General features: G+C 39.3%; 1 protein-coding gene and 1 long non-coding RNA gene across 10 annotated transcripts; one reads left to right on the top strand and one right to left on the bottom strand.

Annotated features, from left to right (window-relative positions):
- Nucleotides 1-4899: 4899 nt before the first annotated feature.
- LOC144320416 (uncharacterized) lies at nt 4900-10970 on the bottom strand. Of its 6 annotated transcripts, XR_013385960.1 has the most exons (4): nt 10781-10970; nt 10620-10694; nt 5773-5998; nt 4900-5642 (listed from the first exon to the last, which is right to left on the bottom strand). It is a non-coding gene; the product is annotated as an uncharacterized LOC144320416 (long non-coding RNA). The 6 variants fall into 6 exon arrangements; XR_013385957.1 differs by lacking the exon at nt 10620-10694; XR_013385959.1 differs by lacking the exon at nt 10781-10970 and having other exon boundaries at nt 10620-10774.
- Nucleotides 10971-11062: 92 nt separating this feature from the next.
- DTD2 (D-aminoacyl-tRNA deacylase 2) lies at nt 11063-20734 on the top strand. 4 transcript variants are annotated; one of them, XM_077908955.1, is made up of 4 exons: nt 11134-11276; nt 13381-13436; nt 15657-15726; nt 20384-20734. In XM_077908955.1, the coding sequence occupies exons 2-4, from the start codon at nt 13392-13394 to the stop codon at nt 20707-20709; spliced, it is 441 nt and encodes a 146-aa protein (XP_077765081.1). In that variant the 5' UTR covers nt 11134-11276; nt 13381-13391; the 3' UTR covers nt 20710-20734. The 4 variants fall into 4 exon arrangements, 3 of the variants coding, with proteins under 3 accessions (XP_077765080.1, XP_077765079.1, XP_077765081.1); XM_077908953.1 differs by lacking the exon at nt 13381-13436 and having other exon boundaries at nt 11065-11276; XR_013385955.1 differs by lacking the exon at nt 13381-13436 and having other exon boundaries at nt 11209-11276; nt 20359-20528.
- Nucleotides 20735-22870: the final 2136 nt, after the last annotated feature.

Below are 22870 nucleotides of genomic sequence, written 5' to 3'. Positions count from 1 at the left end.
ACTTGGCATCACTACCTCTCTGGAATCTGGGGACTTGGTCTCTCTCTCTCTCTCTCTCTCTGAATAATAGGGACAAAAACCTTTGCGTATTTGACAATTTTCATTGCTGGCCCCTATTTCATGCTTTTGGAGCTGGAACCGTTTTTCCTAGAACAGGAGGAGTAGGATTGATGAGCAGGCTGTGGCTCCAAGTATCCCTGCAGTAAGCAAGGGCCAGTGCTTCTTCCCTCTGCACACTTGTATGTCCTGACAAGGCCACTGAAATTTATGATGTAGGACTTAAGGAAGTTATTGGATGAAACATATGACTCTTTGAAATCAAGAATAGCATTGGAAACCTAGAAGCTACGGAGACAGCCTTTTATCTTCCTCCTCAAACTTGCTACGATAAAAAACAAGGAAGTGCTCTTTTTTTTTTTTAATATTTGGTTCCATTTCTCGGTAGATTGTAAACTCAAGGACAGAAGCAGCCTATCAGTCATACTATTTCTATAATAGTATATACAACTGGTATCCAATAAAAGATACTTAATGAAAACTGAATAATGGGTTATCACAATATGTGATTTGAAAAGTGACCCCAAGTATAAAATAATAAGATTGAACCAGATTTTTATTTAACAAAGATTTACATAACACTTACCTTGTGTGTAGGCATGATTCTGTGTGCTTTACCAAAAATAACTCACTTAATCCTATAGCAATTCTATGAATTAGGTCACATTATTATCCCTATTTTACAGGTTATGAAAGTGATGTACTTTTGCAAGGCCATAGAATAAGAAATTGGAAGAACCAGTATTATAAGCCTTGGCAGCCTGGTACTAGAACCCATGCTCTTAACTATTATACTCACTGCCTGAGGTCACTGCTAGGAGGCAGTGAGGCTGGGCCCAGATCTACCTAATACATTTATTTCAACAGAAGTCACCTTTTTGGCTGCAAAAATCAAACAAATGCCTAGAAAATGTCAGGATCCACACACAAAGTAAAAGTTAAAAAGTAGCATTGAGCTTATCATCAGGAGATCTGAGTGGTGGTCTGGCTTTGCCTCTAGCTTAGTGTTTTATATGAGGCAGGTTATCCAAATTTTCTGAGCCTTAGCTTCCTCATCTATAATATGGGGACAGCTCTTAAATGAGAAGTGGATATGAAGTTGCTTCTAAAATACAAAACACTAGATAAATATATTATTAAGAGGTATTTTTTTAACTTGTCACTTTAAATTTTAAGAAAATGGGGATGTAAACTTAAGAAAATTCTCCCAGAATATATTTTTTAACTTCTCATAAAACTATGGTTAACTTTGAGAAAATCTATTATAGTTGTATTGATCTCACCAATCTCCCATTTTGAATTCTGAGGACCTAAGAGGTTTATAAACAAAGACTTAGTGGCTTTGTTTTTGGAACCAGTATTTGGAGATAGTCCTTCAGAACAATGTGCCTATTAGCATCCAATTATGTAAACCTGCTTCATTATATCAGGATCAAACTGACTCAAGAAAAGAATTCAGAGATGACTAGAGACATGTTTCAAATGCCAGCTCAACTTCTTTCCTCAAGAAATGGCTCTTTGTTTTAATGAGATGAATGCCCAGCTGCTAACATATGCGGGGTCTGGAGTGTAAGGTAGCATGGTGTGCACAACAGATACCAAATCCATAGCCCTGTGAAACATACTAGTATAGTTTATGTACCTGCAATATGAGAATCTGAGCTCTGAGACTACAACAGCGGAAAGACACAATCCCTATCTTCAAGGAGCTTAAAGTCTTGTGTGCTGGTGCTGAATTTGGCTCCATGTTATCATTATCTGGAACAATTTTTAAAATACCAGTATTGAGGCCTTACTCAAATCAATTAAAACCAAAATCTCTAGCGATAGGATCCAGGTATCTGGGTTTTTGTTTGTTTGTTTGTTTGTTTTAAGTTCTTAGGCTGACTCTAAGGACAACCAGAACAGAAACCTCTGTTTAGGAGGAAAGAAAAAGAAGTTAAAAGGTCATTATGGCACAAAGGATTAAGTGCCATGTTTGAGGAAATCAACCAGTTTTCTTTCTTTTTTTTTTTTTAATAACTTCTTTTTTTAAGACTTATTTATTTATTCATGATAGTCACAGAGAGAGGAGAGAGAGGCAGAGACACAGGCTGAGGGAGAAGCAGGCTCCACGCCGGGAGCCCGACGTGGGACTCGATTCTGTGACTCCGGGATCGCGCCCTGGGCCAAAGGCAGGCGCTAAACCACTGAGCCACCCAGGGATCCCAACCAGTTTTCACTAGTCAGAGTTTTCCCAGATGAATCTTGGAGAACGGTTAAATATATAAAGAAGGGTAAGGGTAATACAAAGAAGGAAGCAGAATGTGTAAAAGCCCCAGAAGGAAAGAAAGCATGATGCCATAAAGCAGCACCTTCCAAATGTAAATATGCATACAAATCACCTACCGATCTTATTAAAACGCTGATAGTATTTCATCCAAAATGGAGTAAGGCTAAGCTTATGTTTTGTTTTGTTTTTTAAGATTTAGGAGATCCCTGGGTGGCTCAGTGGTTTGGTGCCTGCCTTTGGCCCCGGACGTGATACTGGGGACCCAGGATCAAGTCCCGCGTCCGGCTCCCTGCATGGAGCCTGCTTCTTCCTCTGCCTGCTTCTCCCTCTGCCTGTGTCTCTGACCCCCTCTCTTTCTCTCTATGTCTATCATGAATAAATAAATAAAAATCTTAAAAAAAAATTTATTTTGGGGGCATCTGGGTGGCTCAGTCGGTTAAGCGTCTGCCTTTGGCTGGGGTCGTGGATCTCAGGTCCTCGGATCCAGCCCCACATCAGGGGTTTGCTCAGCAGGGTGTTTGCTTCTTCCTCTTCTGCTGACCCTCTCCCTGCTTGTGCACTTTCCTCTCTCAAATAAGTAAATAAAATATTTTACAAATTTAAAAAGTATTTATTTACTTGAAAGAGAGCAAGCACACACATGTGGGGGAGGGGTAGAGGGAAAGGGAGACAAGCAGACTCTGATCTGAGGGGAGGAGCCAGACTCAGGCCTCAATCTCACAACCCTGAGATCATGACCCCAGCTGAAATTGAGTCAGACACTTAACCAACTGAGCCACCTAGGTGCCCCAAGATTCTGCATTTCTAATTAGATCCCAGGGGATCCATTATTGCTGGTTCAGAGCAAGAAAAAAGTATGACTGGAGTATAAATGTGAGAAGCAGGCATGACCAAGATGAGCAGGAAAAGTCAACTAGACCTCCATCTTGAAAGCCCCTGCCAAGGAGTTGGGACTCCATCCTAGACTTTATTCTGAGGGCATTAGGGAGTCACTACAAGATCTACAGCCAAAGAGTGATAGAATTCAATTTTCATTTTAAGAACATCACTCTGGCTGCTCTGATGAAGAGATCAAAACTGGAGGTGAGTGGTCAAACTGGACAGTATTGGAGTAATCCAGGTAACAGATGATGTGGCCTGAACTAAAACAGTAGGAGTGGGGATGGAAAGTCTTCTCCTGTATATTCTGCTGAGATGTCAAAACAGAGGGGAAAGTTGAAGATGAGTCCTCTGTCAATTATTTGCAAGCAGTAGATTTCATTCTGCTGGTTTGACCAAAAGCCAATTTATTAAATGATATTAAGTAGCTCACAGAATTATCGGGGTGGCTGGAGAAATATTCAAGACTGAGTTTCGAGTAACAGTACCCAAAACTTTGCCACAGAACCACCCAGATCAGGAACCTTGTCATTGGTGTTCTCTATTTCAGTTAATAGCGCCAGCTTCTGCTACTGCTTCTACTGAACCTCAAATACCAGCAACTTGGTTTTACTGCTGCTGACACCAATGCCATTTCTGCATCAAGTCTTGAACTGTCCTGTGCCTGAGAGCTCTGCCAACACCGCCATGATGAACACAGAAGCCCCATGCAGAGCCATTTATTCACATTGTTCACCTCCAAATTTAATCTTGCATGAAGGTATCTGATTGGCATGCCTGCATCCTAGCCCCAAAGCAGACTGGGGAGCTGAGTTCTGATTTCCACCTGAGAGGAAAAAAGATGCTCATAATATGGGAATTTCCCCAAAGATAAAAGCTATTCAAAAGATGATGATGTCCATTGTACTTAACCTAAAAAGCTTTTCAAAATGGTTAGCTTCTCAGGAAGAGAAACAAAATTGAATCGTGCTGAGTAGTGTCTGGGAGGTGAGAATCCAGAGGCTCTGAGAGTGGCAACTCTTTCATACCTGGAGAATTAAGGAGTAATTCCACTTCCTTCTTCCCACAAAAAGTAACTCTCACACATTCCATTAATTAGATTAATTTGCCTTAAGGGACTTTCATTAAAATGCAAATATACCTTTTAAGAATGTTACGTTTCATTCACAAGTTAATGGGAGTTACTTTAATCAGCTTCATGCCCAGCAAAGTGCACCCAAACACAGTAACTTAAAATATTAGACTTTGGATTGTGGCCTAAAGGAAGGAAAACCTTTTGAGTTGGAGGTCAAGCCTGGAGTGTACTTTGGAACCCTGCACGTTGCTTGATTCCTATATAGGGAAGTGCTATAAAAGGAGAAGAGAAAGTTGACTAGTTGTGATAGACCCAGAAAATCTAGTTTATGTCAGATTGTTTCAGTTGAAGACCTTATCTTCCCTCCAGTTAAGGCCAGCCATCTCAGTTTAGTTGAACTCAGGGCTTCCAGGAGGTGATTTCCTTTCCAAGTCCTGTCCTTCCCCTATGAGGAGGGAAAGAATACACTGGTGGAAAGAGAAACAGTTTTTCTAATGCTCCCCCATTGTTTTCCTTGTCTCTTCACTAAAACCTGAGACCCCTGAGAGTAAAACCTGCATCTTATTTCTCATGTATTTCTAGCACTTAATTTGGTATCTAACACAATAGATAAACATTTATTTTTTTAAATATTTTATTTATTTATTCATAGACACAGAGAGAGAGGGGCAGAGACACAGACAGAGGGAGAAGCAGCCTCCATGCAGGGAGCCCGATGTGGGACTCGATCCCAGGTCCCCAGGATCACACCCCAGGCTGCAGGTGGCGCCAAACCGCTGCGCCACCGGGGCTGCCCTAAACATTTATAATAAACAATTGGATAAATACAAGCATGCACTTTAATACCATTTGTGAGGTTTAGAATGTTCTTCCTTAAGCAAACCAAGAATCTATAGTATTTCTTTCACTTCCCTTGTCAAAAGGAACAGACAACCAGGGAAAAGGGAAATGCCTTTTCTCTTCTCCACCTCAAGCAAGTGCAATAGAAGATTTAGGTGTATATGAACAATTCATTATTGAAATCTCTATTATTTATTCACTTCCTGCTGGAGTCCATATGAACTTTATTTAGTTACAACACTCAGAAACAGTAAAAACGGTTCATTATTTTTTCTATATCAAATCAAATCTGATCTGAGTCTCTTCCCTTATGGTACAAAGGATTCCATGAGAGCTCTTCAGGATTTCAGTCTTTAATGGCCCCCTGTAATATGCCTCTTATCGAATTCTGCAAGACTCCTTGGAAGCAGCAGCTCCATCTCCTCCAGGCAGCAAGTTGGGCTGTGTAGAGCGCATTTTCACAAAGGCAAGGATCCCAGCAACCTTTCTTCTCTGATGTCTTAGTCATAGTTCCAATAACTAGAAAAAAAAAAAAGGGAAGAGGAAGGTATGCAAGGACCTTGGCTCATCTTACACTGATAACTCACAAAGTCTAACTTCACCTCTCTAAACTCATAGAGAAATTAAGGAGTTTCATCAGAAACGTTACCTGTAGCTATCTCTGTCTCCCCAGCTGTCCTCTTCCAACAAGAAGATGACCAAAGAGTCCCCATTGTAGCTTTTAAAAACCTCTTCAGTCAGTGTGCTTAGTGTCTTTTGCTTGCCTTCCAGATCCACATTCAAGTATTCTCCACCCTGCCTTCTGCCCTGGAGCCTGGGTCAGCAACAGGTCCTCTGCTTCCCTATTCCTGGTAGGGTTTTTCCAGTGGGGAGTTCTGGGCGGAAATGCAAGAGAGATGGATAACAGGGTCCGGTATTTATTCCCCTAACTCCCTCCCAAAAGGGTCTTCTGGAGTTGGCTGAGCTTCTTAGCAGAACTCCTCTTAAGTTTCTACCTCTCAATTCCAGACTCCTTTCCCTTCTCCCTTCAGGCCAAGGGGCAAGCAACAAACATATCAGCTGCTACTATGCCCTGGGTTACTATACTACCCCTATAGATCCCCTATACCTACACCTTTGTAAACAGTCCCTTTGTAAATAACACTTTCCCAGGTTATCCTATTTAGAACATATTTGATTCCTGATGGGACCCTGACTGATACAGTTAGTGTGATAAAATAATTTATATTCTTTGATGATATATAATATTCAGTATATTCTTTTTAAAATAATATATTGGTGTAAGGCATTGGCTCACAGATGTCAAAGAACTATATAAAAGATAATTCCCACAACATATCTTGGTAGGGGAATACAAAAGGATAAGTTTTAAAAGAATAGAGTTGTAAATCTCATACAAATATAAAATCAACATGTGTCAAAGATTTTTATTTCATTAATATTTAACTCAGTAAGGAAGAAGTCAGTCATATATTACAACCAGTTCAAAAGAGAGCTCAAACCTCCTGTATGAAGAATTCCAAATAATTTATATTGATATTCCTCACTCAGAAAGGTGGATAGTAACACCCCTTGAGTATAGGCTATGTTAAAGGATGTACTTCCAAAGAGGATTTTGTGGAAAGAGGAGGAAGGTATAACTATTCTGGAGAAACCTAGCAAACACCACCTTAGCCAGGTGATCAAAGTGATTATCATCAGTAAAAAAGACATGTTGTCGGGATGCCTGGGTGGCTTAGCAGTTGAGCATCTGCCTTTGGCTCAAGGAGTGATCCTGGAGTGCCAGGATTGAGTCCCACATCAGGCTTCCTGCATAGAGCCTGCTTCTCTCTCTGCCTATGTTTCTGCCTCTCTCTCTCTGTCTCTCGTGAATAAATAAATAAAATCTTAAAAAAAAAAAAGACATGTCACCATGTACCTTTGATATGATGTAATAAGAACAGCACTTCACTCTGTGATCCTCCTTCAGAAGCCTATAATCTGGTCTAATCATGAGAAAAATATCAAATTCCAATAGAAGGACATCTTACAACATAGCTGACCAGTATTCCCTAAAACTGCCAACGTCATCAAAAACAAGAAGAATCTGAGAAACAGCCACAGCCTGAAGAAACAAGATTACTAAATGCAATGTGATATTCTGGATAGAATCCAGAAGAAGGATTTAGTGGAAAATAAACAAAATGTTAATAAAGGATGGAGTTTAATTAATGTACCAGTGCTGGTTCCTTAGTTGTGACAAACATAGTAATTTGAGATGTGAATAAAAGACGGAATTGGGTGAGGTATATATAACTCTGTACTATTTTTGCATCTTTGTTACAAATCTAAATCTACTATAAAATTAAACTTTATTTTCAAAAGAGAGAAAACTTAAGGTGCTATACATATGTAGTCAGGAAGGGAATATTGAAATGTATTTATAAAGGGATGCAAAATGGGCAAAATCAGTCAGCATCTACAGAGTAATAATCAAATTTTACATTTTTATGGATAAGACTGATTTGCTTACTATTTGTGTTCAACAAGTTAACTTCTATCTCTAAAGAGTTGTAAGACAGCCTAGTCATATACAAATCCTATATAGCCCTATAGGACCAAAGGAATCCCCAGAGGCTCCAGCATTCCCTTAAAAGGTTATCTAGAAATCTCTTCTGTCCATTCAAAATGTTTCACAATTTTTTTCCTACAAAGGATACAGGTGTCTAAATTATAAAAAGCCCTTACAGGGGTACCTGGGTCACACAGTCAGTTAGTGAACCATCCAACTCTTGGTTTTGGCTCAGGTCATGATCTCAGGCTCCTGAGACTGAGTCCTGCATTGGGCTCCCTGCTCAATATGGAGTTTGCTTGAGTTTCTCTCTGCCTCTCCTTCTCCACCTCCCTCCTCTCTAAAATAAATGAATAAATCTTAAAAAAAAAAAAAAATCCCTTACAACAGCAGCTTGGCCTGACTTGACAAAATGGGTAACACAAGTATACAAATATTCAAAAGGCTGTGCAATGCTTTGCTAAGTTACCACAACACTAAGAACTCAAAAATAACCCAAAGATGAAGATAATTTATCCGCCTACCGGGGGGAAACACTACAGACCGCCAGATGTACATCACTGCCTTCAGGTTAAAAGCACTTGCAGGGGATCCCTGGGTGGCGCAGCGGTTTAGCGCCTGCCTTTGGCCCAGGGCGCGATCCTGGAGACTCGGGATCGAATCCCACATCGGGCTCCCGGTGCATGGAGCCTGCTTCTCCCTCTGCCTGTGTCTCTGCTCCCCCCCCCCCCCCGTGACTATCATAAATAAATAAAAATTTTTAAAAAAAAGGCCATGTTTATAAAAAAAAAAAGCACTTGCAATATCAAGTTACCTAGGCAACATACCAATAAACGGTGCAGTAAGAAAATAAGAATTTAAAAAAGCAAACTGAAAAAAAGAATAATCAAGTTCCAAATGCCATCCCCTACCTGGTTATACAAACTATTCATGTTAAAGACAGACTCAGCTCTTAGGTGGGGAACTGTCGTTTTCCCAGGCCTTGTATTTCCATATAGAAGAGTTTGGGCTGGATCAACATTCCTGGCCTCCGTTTCTACATGTGTAGGAAGAGGCTATGACAAAATATATTGTTGCAGTTTGGAGCATTTGCCATTGGAGTTTTTGTTTCAGGTTCTCATTTAAATATGTTTGTTTCCTCTTTCCTCACTGACTTAATGCATGTGGCAAGTGTCTTAAAGCCAGAAACCACATGGGTCTTTCCAACCTCAGTTTCCTGTGCGAAGAGTGATTCTCTCTCATAGTAAATTAGTAAAGAGACTTGAACATGACCCAGTATACATGCTTGAAAGCAAGGGAAAAGGTGTCAATCATGCACTATGTGAGAATTTCCACTCTATGTCACAGCAGTATTTTTAATTACAAATGAATAAATTAGTATTCTGGTTCTACCCCAATTCGTGTCCTTTTTTTTTTTTTAATGATAGTCACACACAGAGAGAGAGAAAGAGGCAGAGACACAGGCAGAGGGAGAAGCAGGCTCCATGCACCGGGGAGCCCGACGTGGGATTCGATTCCGGGTCTCCAGGATCGCGCCCTGGGCCAAAGGCAGGCGCTAAACCGCTGCGCCACCCAGGGATCCCTCGTGTCCATTTTAGTTAGTGTGAACGAATTTCTCAGAACCTGATCCCCTCACTAACCACTGAAAAATATAAATCTCTGAGCTTTCAAGTGGGGGGGGGGGGGGCTAGATTTCTTCCAGCCTCTGTAAGATTAAATAGTACTCAAGGCAAGAACTGTGGTTTGTTTCCAATTTCCCCCACTGGGGCTTACTGATAAAATTCTATTTTCTTTACTTCTAGTGCTTTATGTTTATTCACATTTTACCATTTTATTGCATGTATGTCTTGCCTTCCTAAATTCTTTGTGGAAGCAGAATAGACGGTCAAAAAAAAAAAAATAAAAACAAACAAACAAACAGAAAGGACTACTTTAGTGCCTACTCTCTACTGCCCTCTACAGGTGGAAGGAAAGAACAAGTGAATCACAACATACTACCACCTGCAGTAGTGTCCAAAACATTTTCACCTAACACAAGAGTTTAAAGCAACTGGTGATTTTTGAGAGATTAACCATTACCAACCAGACTCCACCTATTCACAAGAATTATTTCCCAATTTGCTAAACTCCCTTCACTGTGGAAAGATCTCTGGGAACTATATATATCCCATTTTCAAGAGAACTTGCTGTCTCCTGTACTCATATACAAATGGACATCATAGTCCTCTCTTACCCTGGGTCAAGGCTAAAGGCCTTTATGTCAAAGTTCCTTACAGCCCTGTAAAGCTTGAGTCTTGGGGTGAAGAGAAAACAGATTCAACAGTTATAATGACATAAAGGCATGAACAGTACAACTTGTCTGTGCTCTGCAGCCATCAGAGATAACATGAGATTTTGCTTTTGGTTTTTACAAAAAATAAAAATAAAAATAAGGCAGCCTGCCAGATAACCAGCAAACAGGCAGCTTCAATGTTGTGTAGAAAGGACCATTGATTATGCATGGATTATTTTCTTCAGTCACACTACTTTATATGGATAGCAACACTGTCAATGATGTCATCTTTCAAAACAACAGACCTGAATGTATAGGCATATTGTGCCAACTGAGCCCCAATCAATGACCTGAGTAATGCAATCATGGTAACACCATTATTCCTCATCTAAACCCTCCACGCCCATAGAAAAATAATGCTAATCTGATGCATGCTCAAGAAACAGGTTGTGTGGGAAAGAAGAATATGTACTTACTCCACAAAATTTAGATCATTACGTGCATCAGAATATGTCGGGTTTTTTTGTTTGTTTGTTTGTTTGTTTTTTGTATTAGCAGCAGGTTAAATTTTTTTTTTTTTTAACAATGACACACTTTCCTGGCTAAGTGCGGATCCTTTTAGTGAGGATATTTTCTAAAGACTGAATTCCAAATGTGTGTTCACACAGCATACCAACATCTTTCCGGAACTACAGCATCCGAGTGATTTACAGCATTCCTGATAGAGGAGGCATCGTTGTTTTATAGACTGGAGTAAGCAAAATTTTGAAAGATTTATAGCTTTTAATCGCACTTCCTGCTTGTTTTGCGATTCAATTGATTCTATTTACCGACCTTCAAAATGGGCATAATAAGGACCCAAGCAGATTTAAAATTTCTTAACGTCTGGAAACTTAGGCTTTCTGAGCTGAAATAGTTTTCTTCTCTAAACGGTGCGCAGGGAAGAGAGCCAATGAGTTTTTCCGCTCGTTTAAAGGACACACCGAGCGCTTTCTACGAGGTTGGCCAGCTTCGGCCTAGGAACTAGTACCTTGTCTCTGAAGACCATACATCCGGGTCACCCTGGAACCAGGCAGAGGCCCCGCCCCTCTACGGGTGCCGCCACGGGCCCTTACGAACGTCCCGCCGCCACGACCCGTCACGTCCTCCCTGCGCGCTGGAGGCGGAGCCTGCGCAGCGCGATCCTTGAACGCGTCGGGTTGCCACGCGGGTTCGAGCCATGGCTGACAGCTGCCGGATGCCTCAGGCGCGGGCGCTTCTGCAGCAGTGCCTGCACGCCAGGCTGCAAGTACGCCCAGCCGAGGGCGACGCCGAGAGCCAGTGGGTGGAGGTAACGTCGGCCCCGCCACTCCCGGTACCGCGCGAAGGGGCGGCCCTTCCCGCGTTGCCTTGGTGATCGGCCTCCCGCCGCTCGCGTCTCCCCGTGGCACGTGCTGCCGGGGTGCGGCCTTGCGCTCGGCCGGCCCGCCTTCTCCCGCGGTGGCCTCCCGGGCTTGGCCTGCCCCGCTACGGCGTTGCCTTCTCTGGCACCTTCTCCCTCTTACCTCCCTCCGTTGGGCCAGCGGAGGAGCGTGTCCTCTGGTTAGGACCGCGGGAATTGGAACTTTCCCTCACCTTCTGCCCCCCCGGAGCTCCGTGGACTTGAGGCCTGTCTCCGCTCTTTCGCTTCAGCAGAGGGAGGGCCCTGCCACGCCCTCCGCTCTGCTGGGGCTGCTGCTGGTTAGTGCTGGTCTGGTTTGAGCTTGTAGGTTAGAGTCGTTGGCAGATGTTCAAGACCTGTTTTGACTTGTGCTCCAGGACCCACCGGATTCCCTCTTATGTTGCCCACAGAAAATGAGATTTCCCATGGAATTTTTAGCTTGCTTTTTTTTTTTCAAGAAACTTAAAAATTATATTTCTTGCTAGAAACAAAGACTACTACTATTAGTATAATGTGGTGTTGAACAGCGTTTCCTCCAGAGAATTTGAAACATTGACACTAATAGGATTTCCTTCTACTTTAATATTTGCCTTTTAAAGAACAGCCTGCGGGACCCCTGGGTGGCGCAGCGGTTTGGCGCCTGCCTTTGGCCCAGGGCGCGATCCTGGAGACCCGGGATCGAATCCCACATCGGGGTCCCGGTGCATGGAGCCTGCTTCTCTCTCTGCCCCCCCCCCTCTCTCTCTCTCTCTCTCTCTCTGACAATAAATAAATACATACATACATACATACATACAGCCTGCCCCACGTTTATGCAAAACCAAGTAATGTTCTTCATCACCCCTGACCTATTTTTGGAGTAAGTTAAGAGGAAGAAAAAGATTAGTTGATAGTTAAGGCTTTTGGAGGTACTCGAAAATTTAGGAGCATCTTTTTCACTCGTCAGCTGTATTCGGTCCAAGATCTAGCTTTCTTCAACACAATCATAGTCATTATGTTAATTATTACCTATAGGGACGCCTGGGTGGCTCAGCGGTTTGGCGTCTGTCTTCGGCTCAGGTCGTGATCTTAGGATCCGGGATCGAATCCCGCATCAGAGGGGGACTGCGGGGAGCCTGCTTCTCCCTCTGCCTATGTCTCTGCGCCCCCTCCTCATGAATAAATAAATAAAATTGTTTAAATAAATGTTACCTATAAACTATGATATGTGGGTGGTTATTCTTAAATCAGAATCTGTTACCCTCTGCTAATTTAGAAGTATTTATAAACATTGCTGAGCTGAAATATTTTTCTTATCTAAATGGTGTGCGGGGAAGAGAGCCAATGAGTTTTTCCACTTAATATATTAAGTGGAAATATTCTTGTATTTCCCTCTACCCATTTCTTCTCAAAAATTCATGTTTCTTGTTTTTGTTATGCACCCCCCCAGCCCCCGCTTTTGAGCTCTTGATTTCTCTTCCATATTGTGGAATTTTGTTCATGTTTGTCATCCTATCCAAAGAATTGTCTATTTTTATAGTTAACTCATGAGACTATAAATTCCAGACTTAATCATTTAGATTTCTTCCATCGTTTTTATCTTTTTATGTTCTTCATGCCGCATCTCCTTATGCAAAATCAGATATTTTATGCAGTTTTCCAAACTATAAGTTTGTGTCGATAAACTTTAAACGCTATTCTAAAGCTTTCCCTTCCACTCCCACACATAACTAAATTAGTATAAAGAGCTGACAGGTAATTAGGTAGTGACAAAGTAAATTTTTTCCTCTTTCTCAAGCATCCTCTTTCCTATGCTATTAGAAGTTATAATTTAAATATATATATATACATATATATATAGTTTTAATTGTCAAAAGATTTGAAGATTACTTTGTGTTCTCAGTTTTATTCATTTAGACCTTTGCTGTCAAAGGCTAATGTTTTTCTTCCCAAGAAGTGAACTTTCTTAAATTATAGTGAGAGGAGCACCTGGGTGGCTCAATTGGTTAATAACTTACTCTTGGTCTCCGCTCAGGTCATGATCTGATGAGTGGTGGGATCCAGCCCTGCATCAGGCTCTGTGCCCCACCGGTAATCTGCTAAAGAGTCTCTCCCTATGCCCCTCCCCCTTCTCATGCCTATGCTTTCTCGCTGTCTCTACTCTCTAAAATAAATAAATAAATCTTAAAAATTAAAAAACCAGGGATCCCTGGGTGGCGCAGCGGTTTGGCGCCTGCCTTTGGCCCAGGGCGCGATCCTGGAGACTCGGGATCGAGTCCCACGTCGGGCTCCCTGCATGGAACCTGCTTCTCCCTCTGCCTGTGTCTCTGCCTCTCTCTCGCTCTCTGTGACTATCATGAATAAATAAATAAAATCTTTAAAAAAAAAAAAATTAAAAAACCTGTGGTGAGGATTATATGTAATTTCCTATATATTTAAAATGTTTTCTACCAAAAGAAGCTACAAGGAAAGTGGTTCTGACTTGAAGAGGGAAATTTGTAAGTCACAACTTAAGATCTATTTTTGGAATAAACTAAAAGACCTTACTGAGGAAGTAATATGATGGGTGGAAAGAACAGGTGTCTTTTTCTGCATATGACTTGATGCTGAATTCTGACATTGTGTCCAAATATGAATATGCCTGATATTTTCCCTGAATATGCTTGAGATTTTGGCTGGTACTAAATCCCAGTGGCATGGCCTGTGACAGTGGTGCAGATACCTGTAACATTCATCCTATTAGCTCCTTACTCTGGGTGTGCTTGGGAGACCATTGCTTATTCCAGAAGCACATTTGCACTTCTTAAAAATTACTTGTTTTCTGGTAAATCGAGTGTGAGTGCAAAACTGCATTTATGTCTATATAGAAGACTGTTAGCTAACACATAGAGCCTGTAAGATACAGTTGAACTTAAATGCAAACAACAGATAGAGTCCTTATGTCTGTAAAGTGCTTTGGAAATTAAACTGTAAAATGGGCTTCAGCCCTTAAATTTATTTTTACATACTCAAACACATAGCAAAAAAAAAACACTTACATAGCTCTTACTATGAAGTAAGCACTGTTTTAATCACTTTACAAATATTATTTCGTTTAATCTTTATAATAGCTCTTGGACTCAAGAAGGTTAATCTACAAAATAAAAAAATTTAATGATTCACTTACCAGCAAAATCAGAGTCATTTATCATTTCTGTTTTTCCTTATATATTCTACAAGAACTAATAAATACCCACATCATTATATTTAAAAGCTTACATTCCTGAGGCACGTGGGTAGCTCAGCCAGTTGGGCATCCAGCTCTTGATTTCAGCTCAGGTTATAGCCTCAGAGTTGTGAGATCAGAGCCCCTCTTAGGCAGTCTGTGCAATGGGGGTGGAGACTGGTTGGGTTTCTCTCTCTTTCTCTGCCCCTCCCCCACTCTCTAAAAAAAAAAAAACACTTCTAATAACAGACAACCTCATGATGTAGAACTTAGTGTCATAAATTCAGTTTCCAAGGCTAAATCACTATGTTGATTTAAAGCACTGACAGGGACGCCTGGGTGGCTCAGCGATTGAGCACCTGCCTTCAGCCCAGGGCATGATCCTGGAGTCCTGGGATCGAGTCCCACATTGGGCTCCCTGCAAGGAGCCTCCTCCTCTCTCTGCCTATGTCTTTGCCTCTCTCTGTGTCTCTCATGAATAAATAAATAAAATCTTTAAAAAATAAAAATATAAAGCACTGACAATAATGAAAATAATTGCACGGTTTCTTGGAATTTATAGAAGTAGAGTCAGACCCTTAGTTTTATTAGCTGCAAATAAATGGATTAGGAGGAATAAAGAGTAATGATGTCAAAAGACATCAGTCATGCAATTGCTTATACATTGGCCATATCTAATATAATGTGAATCCATTTGGTGTTGAATAAATGGGGCTCTGAAAACTAAACATTTCTAAGTGTCGGCCTTACTTAAGGGAGAGGAGGCCAGTTCATAGTCATAATGACTGGAAGTGGTTAGATTGTAAATTGATTAGAAGTAAATGTTTGAGGGTACAACTTGTGGTTTTCACCCCTCTTGGTTATATCTTGAACTTAATTTTTGCAAGAAATGATAATTAAGGTGACCATATGTTGGAAAAGATTTTGTTTTCTCACATATTTTAAAAATCTGTCATAAAAATGTGTTTCTTTGGATTTAATCTCTATATAACAGTTTTGAAATTTTATTCATTTACCTCTATATCTCTATGTAGAAGTTTTTTTCTTTTTTTTCTTTTTGTAGAATTTTTTTTCTAATCTGAGTTTTCTCTGGTGATTTCTCATAGGTTCAGAGAGGATTAGTAATCTATGTGTGTTTTTTCAAGGGAGCTAATAAAGAACTTCTTCCCAAAATGGGTATGTATTTGATGTTTGTTTGTTAAAAGTAGAAGTGAGGGCACCTGGGTGGCTCAGTCGGTTAAGCCTCTGCCTTCTGCTCAGGTCATGATCGATCCCAGGGTACTGAGATCAAGCCCCACATTGGGTCCCCTGCTCAGTGAGGAACCTGCTTTTCTCTCTCCCTCTGCTGCTTCCCGTGCTTGTGCTCTCTTGCTCATTATCTCTGTCAAATAAATTTAAAAATATTTTTTTAAAAAATAAATAAAAGAGTGCAGCCTGGTGGTTCAGCGGTTTAGTGCGGCCTTCGGCCCAGGGTATGATCCTGGAGACCCAGGATCAAGTCCCACATTGGGCTCCCTACATGGAGCCTGCTTCTCCCTCTGCCTGTGTCTCTGCCTCTCTCTCTCTCTCTCTCTCTCTCTCTCTATATATATATATATATATATATATATATATGTATATATCTGTGTCTCATGAATAAATAAAAATAAATAGAAAGAAAGAAAGAAAGAAAGAAAGAAAGAAAGAAAGAAAGAAAGAAAGAAAGAAAGAAAGAAAGAAGAACCAGAAGGAGTAAAAAGCACAATCTTAAGTTGTACTGGTAAGTTTTAAAATGAGTGAACTCTACAGTTGCTGGCTTTAACTATTTTTGCCTTTTCCAAAGTTTAAAGTAAGCAGGTATGGTGGAATTCTTTCAAAACATCTGCACCATTTCAAATGGCTTATAGATTGCTTTAGAAGAGTGTACACACACACATACACACATAGAAAAAACACACTTGAGATTCAGCGAAGGATACAGAAACTTGTTAGAAGCAGAGTGGCCACATAGGAAGAGGCAGATGCTTCATAATATAGTTTCCTTATCTCTCACAGTTCCTGACAGGGGCATGTAGGTGACACTAAATGTAGAAGATGTGGGTCCCACAATCTGGACAGCTAAGTCTTTCACCATTGTTATGGAAAATTTTTAATTAACTATCCACTTTTTAAAATAAATGTATATAAACATAAGGTTCTCATCTTGAAGAAAGCTCATTGTTATCAGAAGCACACCTCCTCCATGGACAGAAAAGCAAGGAATGTTCAGTTATCTCTGAACTATAATTTACCTGCCTGCAGTTTTCCAAATTCCTGGATAGTCCATAGCACTGCACATTCTTTGTGATAATTACATAGATTCAGATGCACCACATCAAATACTGTCTTAAGATAGGGACACCTGGGTGACTCAGTGCTTGAGCATCTGCCTTTGGCTCAGGTTGCGATCCCAGGATCTTGGGATCAAGTCCCACATCGGGCTCCCATGGGGAGCTTGCTTTTCCCTCTGCCTAGGTCTCTGCCTCTCTGTGTCTCAAGAATAAATAAATAAATAATCTTTAAAAAATACTATTTAAAAAAAATACTATTTTAAGATAAAATAATTTCATACAAAAAGGAAAAACAAAAAACCAAACAACCTGAGTTCGTGACACTATCCCTAAGGTTGGGGAGAGGCTATATTCTCTTTATTTGTAGAGGACAATACCCATTAGTTGGGTTAATAAGAAATACTAATTTTACAAATAGGTAGTTGCAACATGCAGAAGTTAACCTAAAAGGGCTTTAGGTAATGGAACTCAAGGGTAAATAGTCCAATGAGACACAGCTGGGACAAAAGGCTAAAAGCTCCTAGACGAAATTTTATACCAAGACATCAAACATGTTTGACATCTTTGTCGGAGGATGAAAACTAGACTAAAGGACTACAATAGGAGAGAATGGGAAAACAATAACTGATGGTTTGAAACTTGAATCTGGAAGATAATGGGGAACTTTACAGGGTTAAAGAGAAGATGAGGGGCCCCTGGTTGGCTCAGTCAATGGAGCATGCAGCTCTTGATCTCAAGATCGTGAGTTCAAGCCCCATGCAGGATATAAACATTAAAAAAAGAGAGAAAATGAAATGAGGGCTCCTGTTACAGAGGATGATTTGCCAGGATCTACTGCTTGGTTATTGGACATTCTGTCCATTTTCCTAAGTTAATATTTTGCCTTGAATTAAATCTTTATTGACCATAAAAAGTATACTAGAAATATGCAAAAACAGGAAGAGAATTTTTGTCATTGTGATTTAAGATTGACTCCTAAAGTTGTTTCATACTTTAAGTGACTCTGAATCATAATAAAATGAAATGAACCAATCAAATCCAAGCTACATTTTGTGTTATAGTAAATAAATCCTGTGTGCTTCCAGGATTTATTTGTCTAAATTCACTTTGAAAACATACAGTAAGACTGATGAATTAGGAGGTCTACCATAACTTTTAGTGAACAGTCTAAAACCAAACTTTGGTATGATTCTCAGTCTTGTGACTCTAACTCATTCTGCTGGTGTGAGTTATAAGCAAAAAAGTCCCACTGTTATTGATAGTGTTAGCTTGTACTTCCCTTTTTCCAGGAGGCAAAGTAAGCCAGTGTGATGGGATAATATTAAACTCCATTTCATACTTCCTACATGGATTCAGATCTTTCTAATCAAATCAGGTACCCCTTGGGAACATAACCAGTTACATCCATAGAGTCTGGGGTAACGTGGCTAACATAGAGATGTGCAGAATCTCTCACAATTCATCTTCAATATAATTGAACTGAGATCCAGGGACCTGTCAAAGCTTAACTTCCCATAAATATCATTAGAGATACTTGATTGATAACCTGTCTTAAGATCTTTGAGTTTCCAACATGCCATTAATCCATTGTGTCGTTTTAACTCTACTTACTGACATTTGTATTTTATATACTTCTACATAGTGATATATATAAACTAATAACATTAATTGAATTCTCAGTTATAGCCAGTAGAGGGAGGTGTGTGGAAGTATAATAAATTGTACTTACCTTTCTCACCTGTTATTCCAAAACTGTCTACTTAGTCTGTTACTAGCCTGAGGCCTGGATAGCTGGATTGAGATTTCCCTAGAAACGAAGTGCTGTGGAGAGTTACAGTTTCCTTAGAAGCGATCAATAACAACTGCTAGCTATATAGCAAAGCCCTATTCATAATAGAAAAAATTTAGAGGTATTTTAAAATAGATATTAGTTGAAAATTGATAGTGCTTAATGCACAGCTTAGGAATTCATTTGGATATTCATCGTGGCAGATTTCTACCAGATTAATTCCCTGATTTGTAGAGTGGGACAACCATACTGAATCCTTACTGGTATTTACTACAGGTCCTCCGATACTTGAAACTTTTGACCACCCTACTAGAAAGTATACCTTTTCAAGCCTGATTACTGGGGAAGAGTGTGAGATTTATATAGTTTCTTTTACCATTTGTCTTCTAAGGAATATTCTTTTTTTTTTTTTTTTTAGATTTATTTATTTATTTGAGAGAGAGAATGTGTCTGCAAGCATGGAAAGAGAGACTCTCAAGCCTATTTCACACTGAGCATATAGTCTGACAAGGGGCTCAGTCTCAACCATCCTTGAGATCATGACCTGAGCCAAAATCAGGTGTTGGGATGCTTAACCGACTGAGCCACCCTGAGGCCCCTAAGGAATATTCTTTATAAGCAAAAGCTATTTATACCCTTTATGGAGTCAAGAAGACCTTAAGGCTATTTATATTATATTTATATTATTAAATATATTTATATTTCTTTTGTTTATTGTTTTGAAAATGTAAAGTTTTTCTAAATTGAGATTTTTTTTAGCTACACATAGATATTTATAGCTTTTTTTAATGATTTTATTTATTCATTTGAGAGAGAGAGCAAGCACGAGCCGGGAGGGGGCAGAGGGAGAAGGAGAAACTGCTGAGCAGGGAGCCTGACACAGAGCTCAACCCCAGGACCCCTGGGATCGTGACCTGAGCCAAAGGCAGACATTTAACCAACTGAGCCACCCGGGCACCCCAATATTTATGGCTTTTGACAGTTCTCATTAGCTATGAGTATAATTTCATAAATGCCATAAAATAACACCATGTTTTCTTGTGTGTATATGAACATAATGCCAATATACCTTTTGATTTACATTTTTGGTTATAACAGTGAATTTCTGATGATTACCTTTCTCCCATGGGTTACAATTTGTCAAATGATTGGACTGTGTTAAATAGTGCCTTTGAGGTTATGAAACTACAAAACTATCTGGTTGTAATCAGAATAAACCTAGAACCTTTGTCTCAGCTTATAATTCTAGGCAGTTAAGTTACTACAAGATTTCTACTTAATATTCTTTGTTGTAAAGTAGAATTTGGTGTGAATAGGATTCATCATAGCCTTTTTCCAATGAGATTTTCTTATGGAATGTAAAAAGAAACAAAAAGGCAAAATCTTTTTGTGTATCCCCCTGGGGGCAACAATATTTTGAGGTTTCAGTATAAATTTTTAGTCCTTTCTGCATGAATTTATTGTTAGGAAATCTTGACTGCCCATTTGGATTTAAAATATCATACCATTTTTTGCATGAAATTTGCCTTATTCATGCTTAGATCATTTAGCTTAATGGAGCAGTTCTTTAAATCTGAGTAGAGATTTGAGGTAAAAAGCATGAGCCAGCAAATGATTTTATTTTATTTTATTTTTTTTCAGCAAATGATTTTAAACAGGAGATTTGCTGACTGATTATTGGTTTTCTTCATGTTTGTTTCTCACTTCAAGGTGTTTCCCTTTCTTCCCCACCCAGTTAATACACTATTAAACGTGAAGTTAAGTGAAGCAGAAAATGGCAAGCACGTGTCTATATTGGATCTACCTGGCAATGTTCTTATCATCCCTCAAGCCACCCTTGGGGGGAGAGTAAAAGGAAGAAATATGCAGTATCACTCTAACTCTGGAAAAGAAGAAGGCTTAGAACTTTATTCCCAATTTGTGACTCTATGTGAAAAAGAATTAGCTGCCAATAGCAAGTGTGCTGAAGCCGGGGTTGTAGTGGAACATGGTACTTATGGGAACAGGCAAGTGTTAAAGCTGGACACCAATGGACCATACACACACCTAATTGAGTTTTGAAAAATTAAAAGTTAGTTTCTCAGTTGTTTTCTGGTATAAAATGATCTCAACAAAATTAGATGTTCTTCCTCTTCTTGAATACACTAATCTGCGGCATTTTTAGACAAGAAAATCCTGGATCCCATCCATCCCTCTGCAACCTGCTAATTGGATGACCTTGCCTTGCCAAATCACCAAACTCTGGGTCTCCGTCACCTTTCATTCTGCTCTCCCCTACACTTCCACTTGAAAACTTGAAAAATACTTTCTATTCACTTGATAGTCATTGTGGAAATGTTCTAAGAGAGCTGTATTTTAAGTATTTTGCATGAACAGTTTTGTGCAATCAAGGAAAATAATTCTTAGACCCTCAAACGTATGAAGCATGTAATAAAAATAACTATTTGTATTAAAATTAGGTAAAATCCCACACAAACTGATTATAGTTTTGTCAGTTTTGTTTTACTATTTCAGTTTTCCATATTTTTTTTTTAGTTTTCCATATTTTGAATGAAAACAATGTGATTTAAAAAAATGCGATTTACTATTCCTTTTAATAATATCTGTGAAAATGTAATGTAGAAATGTTATTGTGCATTATATTTACTTTCCAAGGACATCCAAGTGCTTTAAATCATTTTAAGAATCTTTAGTTGATACAAGAACAAGGTATGAGAATTAAAAATTGTTTTCCTTTAATATGCCAATTGGTTAATTAATACTCTGTTTCTCAGTTTTTTCCCAAATGATGTATGTCTCATTTTCTGTCTTTGGTTTTTAAAAGTTACTGCTTTGTGAAATTAATGTTCATAAGCTTTTTAGAAAGTCCTTTCTTACTTAATGAGATTACTATAAAAAAGAAAAGGGGGAGCTTTCTACAGGAATTACTTGGAAACAAGCTGACTTGTTCTTTTCTATGTTATTTCCCTGCTGATTGCAAGCTAGTGTTTTTTTTTTGTGAGTTAATGTTTGTGCCCTGCCCCTGTTCATATGTTGAAGTCCCCCAACTTGATGGTATTTGGAGATGGGGTTTTGGGAGGTAATTAGAGTTAATGAGATCATAAGTGTGGGTCCCTCATGATGAGATTAGAGTCTTCAAAAGAAGAGTCACCAAAGAGCTTGTTTGCTCTCTCCACTCCACCACATGAGGATGCAGTGAGAAGGGAGCTACCCTGCATACTAGCAAGAGAACCCTTATCAAAAATTGACCATGTTGACACCTTGATCTTGAACTTGTAGCCTCCAGAACTGTGGGAAAATAAATTTCTGTTGTTCAAACCACTCAGTCTATGGTATTTTGTTAGAACAGCATGAGCTGATGAAAATGGTGATACATGATAGATAGCTAATAAGGTAGATTTTTTTTACAGTCAAGAGAGGAAGATACATAAGAAATTGAAAGAATATGTGAATCAATAAAATAATACTCACTTTTTGCAAACTCCTCTGACTTTATTTGAAAAGATATTTTAAAGAGTAAACACCAAATAAGATGTCTAATTACCAAAAGATGAAGAAATTAATTTGAATAAACATCTTAAGTAACTGCTGAAAATTCCTTTGTGTCATAATTTCTTTAGGTCTGTCTTCCTAAGATACTTAAATTTTTGTTATCACAAAAATCCTATTACTCCATATCCTTCCTGTACTATTCTATTTTGGAACTTGAGAATCAATAACTGGCTTGGTAATGAGCTCATTGTCCTTAACTTTTGCTTTATTGATTCATGATACACTTATTGAAATGTAATAAACTATTCATAAACTTTCAAACTCCAATTTTCTCAAAGCTCCAAGGAGGTATATATGTCTTTTGAAAAGATTATGTGTTACCTATTTTAAATAATTTTGATTTTGTGTGTAGGTGAAATGCTGACTCATAGCCCTAGATTGCTGTTTTATAGTTCAGGCAATTTTTTAAAATTTTGCTTGAGGTACTTATGGAGAACAGCAATGTCAACTGCATGAAGGGTTATTAAGCAAAAATGATGGCCAACTTTCATTTCCAAAGAGGATAGAACAAGAGGCAGGAGAAATAGTGGATATGAAAATAACTATACCTTGGCTTTCTAGAGCTCTTCAGGCCCAAGGTGCTCAAAGAAACTTCATTAGACCCCTCCTTTTGTTTTCCTAGTATAAGAGGATAGTCCTATGGAAAGTAAGACAGTGCTTAAACAGTTTT

Source organism: Canis aureus, chromosome 9 (assembly GCF_053574225.1).
Source record: "Canis aureus isolate CA01 chromosome 9, VMU_Caureus_v.1.0, whole genome shotgun sequence".
Classification (NCBI taxonomy): domain Eukaryota; kingdom Metazoa; phylum Chordata; class Mammalia; order Carnivora; family Canidae; genus Canis; species Canis aureus.
This window is presented reverse-complemented; position numbering and strand designations above follow the sequence as displayed.